We start from the raw sequence: 6,414 nt of genomic DNA on the forward strand, positions 1-6,414 counted from the left end.
TTTATCGGAAGTAGAATTAAATTTGAAAAAAAAAATCTTATAAATATGCTAATAAAAATGACTACTAATGTGTTTGCTTTAGTTTCCTAAAGACTCCAAATATCCACGAGAATAGAGTGCAGAAAGAGTAACTGTTTCCAGCCTTTTAACTGCTGAATTTCTCAAAATGAAAATAAGCTTAGACGGTTCTCATAAAATATTTATGGCGACATTAAAAAGTATTTGCCTCAGTCTTCAGGATGACAACATGAACATCAGTAAAGTTTTTTGTTTAACCTTTAATGTCACACAGTCATCTGCACAGAAATTTGTAACTTTTTCTGTGAACCTTTTTGAAATTAGGAAGAAGCAAATTCCTGAAACTGATCATGTTTGTGTTAGCATGCAACAAGAATGGGCTCCTTCTGTTTATTAACAGATATATACAATACAAAGACAATAAGGGTCAACACAACTGCAAAGTTTCAATGTTCAGCAGCATATTTGATGTAAAAATGAAAGAAAAGAAGCAAAAAATCTTCTACAATAATGGATTAGCATCTCAGAAATAAACAAGTCTTAAAACCAGTGAGTTTTGATTATTTGGCTTATCCAGTTGTCTTGAATACTGGCACTAAGACAAGATGAACATCTGTCTTTTGTTCTGGCAGCAGCCGTAAATGTGTCTGCAACACAAAACAGCTAAAACCGTCCTTCAGGACAAACTTGGCAGTGAAGTGATTCTTCACTCCCGTCCAAGTCATTTACAAGGCTTTTCACAGATTTATTTAATATTCAAAACTGAGATTATTGGAATAATACAATATGGCTTTCATGAAGGTGAAATTTGAATTCAGAGGTGACTAAAGTCTCTAAAACTGACCTGAAGAGTGACGATCTCCCTCAGATCGTCTGAGTTTTTAAGTTCTGATCATTTAAACCTTGTTTTTAACTAAACCACTTTTTTCTAAATGACCTTAAAACATGTCATTCAATAATTTACCACAATTAAACATGGCCCTGTCCCAACTTCTCCAAATGTGCTGCTGTATCTTCAACTCAAAATGACCCCTCTGTGAATAAAAAAATGTAGAAATCATCTCATTTTATTTATATTTCAATTTTAAGAAATAGATCCCATTTTTTATGGAGTTGGAGATCAAAGAGGAACAGCAGCATCCAGATGGTGGCAGCAACAAGTCCAGAAACCAGGTTTTGTGATGTTCTGGACTTGGATCCAGGGGCGGAGCCAGAGGGGTGGCTGGGGTGGCTAGGGAAACCCCTGGTGCCACCCCCAAATAATCAGCAAGTGGATGAGGATCTTGAATTTTGTATTTGCATTTAAATTTTGTTAAAGTTTGTTCTCTGATATATAAATTTCCAGCTGTTTATTTAAAAATGGCTGAATTATAGCCCTTTTTATAATTAGCATTAGCAATTAGCTTAATTTAAGATTAACATTGGCAATCAGGTTGTGATCATTCTTAGCTACTCCACAATAAATTTCATCTCATCTATTTTAAAGTCAGCTGTGGTGGCCATCTTGAATTTTTCATTAGCATTTAGAATTTGATATGTTGTTTTTAATTCTACATAAATTTTACGCTAGCCAAAAGAAAATAAAAACATTATGACAGCGTGAGGAAGAAGAGTGGACAGTTGATGAGGATGAAGAGACAAAACATTTAAAGTGCCTGTGGCAAATATCCATGAAATACAAAAAGCCAAAAAATAAATATTTATACTTGACATAATACACAGGATTTTACCTGTTATGGCACATAATCGCCATATTTTCTTTTGAACTTGCCTTGGCTAAAATGAAACAGGAAGTGACATCAAAGGGGCACTCTTTGGAAAAGAAAACACCCTTTTTTTTATTTGAACTACGACTCTTTCTCATCTCTCTATAGTAATTAAAATAATTTAAAGAAACCTCACTTTATTCTCTACTGTCTGTTGTTAGCCATAGTGGCACTGCTCTGTTTACATTCAGACATTCCCCTTTGACATCACTTCCTGTTACTTCACGTGCAAATATCTCAACAACTGTTCGTCTCAGCGGCATGAAATCTTTTTTACAATATTTTATCAGTGTTATCTTCCCAAAAATACACTCATATATATTACAAAAATTTGATGCCACAGGCACTTTAAAACACTTGAATTTTTACTTTCTGGAATAAAAATCAAGTCAAAAGAGATAATCTCCGTTTTTATTTATTTTTATTTTCCACACAGTCCCAATGTTTTGCTGATAAGGAATTTTACCAACAACAGTCACACACGCACGCGCGCGCGCACACACACGCACACACATACACACACACACACACACACACACACACACACACACNCGCACACACATACACACACACACACACACACACACACACACACACACACACTCCACCACCTCTTTTTATTTTAAAGATAACTATAATAATACAGGAAAATAACAGACATTTCTGTAGGTAAATTTTAAATGAAAACTGTAAAATCTTCTAGACACGGTGAGTGTTTTTCTTTAAATATGTTTAAGTGTTTTTTCTTAACTTGAAGGAATCACCAGGAGGCTGAAATCTTTTCCATCATCACTGTAAAATAATAAATGTAAAGGCATATTCCAAAGTTAACAGTACAAATATCAGGGGAACACTAGCAAAGAGGAACATTTAGTCACGAGTAGTGAGGTTATAATGTAGAACTGAGGTGATATTATGAGATCAACCTGGATCTGCAACTTTTATTTTTTTTGTTTTATACACTGCCACGTATCAAATACACAACAGTCCCGTGGCAACTGGACAACAGTCATTTCATCTCCTGTTTTCTGCCTCAGTACAAACTCATATTGTCCCACTCCACCAGGTACTGCACCTTCCCATCTGCCGTCACTCGTCTCGCCAAGATCCTCACCGCCTCACCTCCCCCCCAGCTCCTGGCCACAGTCCCGTCACCCCCTCCCACCACCACCCCCGGTCCAGCGCCTCCCCCTCCACTCACGCCCACCTGACAGGGGGGGACGTCGCGCAGGATGAAGGGCTCCGGCTGCTTCTGGCCCGGCTGGTGCTGCTGCTGGTGGTGGTGTTGGTGGTGCTGGTGGAGGTGTTGGTGGTGCTGGTGGAGGTGTTGGTGGTGCTGGTGGAGGTGTTGGTGGAGGTGGTGGTGGTGCTGGTGGAGGTGGTGATGGTTGTCGCTGGGGTTACAGGGGTACGGGAAGCATGTCGGGGGTAACCTGCAGGAGTCCTCCACGCTGGGGAAAGTCAAAGACAAGGGCAGGATCACAAACAGGAAACAGGTTTTAAAACTGTGGATGGTTTCGAATTAATTTGTTTTAATTAAATGATTTACCATATTTTTGTAGTCTGGACCTAATAGTCCTTATTTAATGACTTAAAATTGGATGATAATCCCATATAAAATAAACATCAGCCAGAACATGAAGTGTTTCACAGTAAAATTTGCAGTGTTAAATCAACACTTAAAAGAGTTAAATTTAACACTGTGCCCGAGTCTCTTTGGTTCTTATCTGAACTGGTGTCAATTTAACTCTTTCCTTAGTGATCAATTTTCAGAGTACAATTTAACTCTAAACAGTTAAAAATCAACACGTAAAACTTAACACTGTACAGTGTTAATAAAACTTAACACTGTACAGCATTAATAAAACGTACCACTGTACAGTTTTAATAAAAATTAACACTTCAAGTCAAATATCTCTGAGGGTAATTATGATTCTAAGCAGCATTAATAAGATACTCCACTGTGGTGACAAATCAACTCTGATTCTCGTGCTTTTCAACACTGCATTGAGTTATTGGTGGTTAACACTGGAGGTTCTTATACCTCCGACGAGTGTTAATTTGACACTCGACTGTTGGTTATTTACTCTTGCTGTGTAGAGGGGTGTAAAACAGAAATTATGAGGTGTCATCACACAGCAACACTTCAGTGTTAAGATCAACTCATTTTAGTGTTGTATTAATATTACACAGCAGTTTCTGGATAATGGAGTCGACCTTCACACACCAGGAAGTACCTCTCACTCATGGAGTCGATTTATGGCCAATAACACAAACTTAAACTTGATCAACTGATAAACCTGAACAAGAAAACTAAACAGAACAACAAATTTTGACCCTCATGAACTTCTTTAATAGTCATAAACATGCAGACACATCATTTCTACACGATTACCCAGCATTCCTTGTGAAAACACTGGTCTGTCTGACATGAGGTGGAAGAGGGCGGGGCTTTTTCAGAATGCTTTTTTCAACACTGCATGGTGTCATATAACAATGCTGTTAAATGTCAAATAAGACTTAACTGTGGGCGGAGCTTATTTAACACTGCCCAGTGTTGAGACAACACTGAGGAAATCAACACTGTGAGTTAAATTGACTGAAAAGTTTAACGCTGGCATTTTGACACTCTGGTTTTTAACACAGTTGGTTCTGTTTAACATGTGCTCAGCTGTGATAGGTCCTCAGGAAGGTTGTGACACCATCATGGTAGTGGCAGTGTACTGGATGGAGAGTGGGGGAGTGTAGTGATGGATCCAGGATGTCAGGCTTGGTTGTAGAGAACCTCCTGAGACCCTGTGTCCTTGTATGGGGACGTATTTTTGTCTCTCTGCACCGATGCTTCTTTTTGTCCCAACTTTGACTCAATGGCCTCATTATAAACACTATCAGCACCATCTAGTGGTCACATGACAACATTACACTCAGTCAGTGAAAACAGGAGCTTCTGCAGCAACATTTGTTAGATAAATGGGAAAGATAAAAATCCAAATTATATTTCAAGCTTGAAACGAGTGTATTTACGCACAATTACACCTCTAGCTTCACCAGGCATACAAATCTGACTTTTTTCATTTGTAGCAAAGTACAATGTTGTTAAAGATGAAGTCCTCATATGAGGACATTGGGTCTTATTTTGTTATTGATTGTGCCATGAGGTTGGATAAACTGGAGAATATTTTAAGGGTAGCGCCTTGCACGGCTGCTGAACCCGGGGCACCTGTTCTCCTTAAACGGGTTGTTTTGAACTGTAATTTCTCTTCATGGAGTCAATAAAGTATCATTCATTCCTATTTAGATGAGTTCAGAAATGTAAATTGTTGTTTTAAGTGGTAGATTTAGTCACAGATTTTGGTTAGACAAATTTAGTACAGTTCATAACTGTAAATAATTATTGCAAATGATACTTTTGTTCAACCAGGTAATCATACCTAGGATATTCTGGTTAAATGCTCTGTGATTTCCTGTCATCATGACATATAACGGCTGTGTTTAAATTCATGGGTTGCAGCTGACGTGAACCACGGCTGATGTTGGTCAGTCTATGAGGGCCGCAGGCTGCTCGTGTCGGCTGCATAAACGGCTGTGAAATGAGACGGTCTCTACAGAAGATGTATGTATGCGTGACCACGCGCTGCCTTGTTACCATGTTGATATGTTTCATATCACATCGCTTCAGTTGTTATTTTAAAGTAAAACTTCATAAAATTCAGTTTTAACAGAAAAATGTTACAAATGAAAACGCATCAGTAATTTGTGTTTAGCTCCTGTTTCAGTACTTGTGACTGGATTTTATTTAACATCTCATTGCAAAAAAACTTTCTTCAACTAAGTTGTTCAACTTACGTTCTTTGGTCCGTGATAAATTTCCAAATGCTGCCGTAAAATTGAAAAATAAAACTCTGCTGTCATTGTTTTTCTGTTTAATTTGCTGATGGCGCAATGAATTCTGGGAAACCATCGGCAGCGTAGGATACTCAGATGTAGCTGAAGTTTTCAGGGTTTTGTTGGCTGCATGAGTAGTTACCTACGAATTGGGACAGCCTACGGCACGGGGTAGTGATGTAAGCAGCTGACGAATGTAGCTGACGTCGACTGCAACCCATGAATTGAGACACAGCCAATATGTTCTTCAAAGTGAGTAGCAACCTGAAAGTTGTCACTTATGATGATGATGATGATGATGATGATGATGATGATGATGATGATGATGATGATGATGATGATGATGATGATGATGATGTACTTCACTGATCTTGCTCTAATCAACAGCTGGCTGCTGTAGAAAGCCAAAATCACCAGGAAAATGCTTTAGGAAAGGCTATCTTAAAGTTTCTTAAATTTTGCATGGTAGTGGCTCTGGTGTTCCTCAAGAAGCAGGACATTTTTAGACCCAGTGTCCTCATTTGAGGACATCAATTTGTTGAACCATGGAGTCTAGTTAATATACTTATAAGGTCCTACTAACTCAATGTATCTTGGAGGTAGAAAAATTGCACATCAAACAAAAGATTGTGTCTTGCACAGAGAAGATCTGCACTTCGTGGAAGTCACAGCCTCAGAGTGAGTCGGTCGGTCGGTCGGTCGGTCGGTCGGTCGGTCGGTCGGTCGGTCGGTCGGTCGGTCGGTC

The 6,414-nt window shown here is 38.7% G+C and overlaps 1 protein-coding gene across 1 annotated transcript in view; it reads right to left on the reverse strand.

The window, feature by feature from the left end:
* Positions 1-2,711: 2,711 nt before the first annotated feature.
* phf1 (PHD finger protein 1) overlaps positions 2,712-6,414 on the reverse strand; it is a 22,892-nt gene continuing 19,189 nt past the window's right edge. The window contains exon 15 of the mRNA XM_014023452.1: positions 2,712-3,235. Within this exon, the coding sequence (XP_013878906.1) occupies positions 2,818-3,235 (418 nt within the window). The 3' untranslated portion in view covers positions 2,712-2,817. The remainder of the gene's footprint in view (positions 3,236-6,414) is intronic.

This window comes from Austrofundulus limnaeus, unplaced genomic scaffold (assembly GCF_001266775.1).
Source record: "Austrofundulus limnaeus strain Quisiro unplaced genomic scaffold, Austrofundulus_limnaeus-1.0 Scaffold370, whole genome shotgun sequence".
In the NCBI taxonomy this organism is placed as follows: domain Eukaryota; kingdom Metazoa; phylum Chordata; class Actinopteri; order Cyprinodontiformes; family Rivulidae; genus Austrofundulus; species Austrofundulus limnaeus.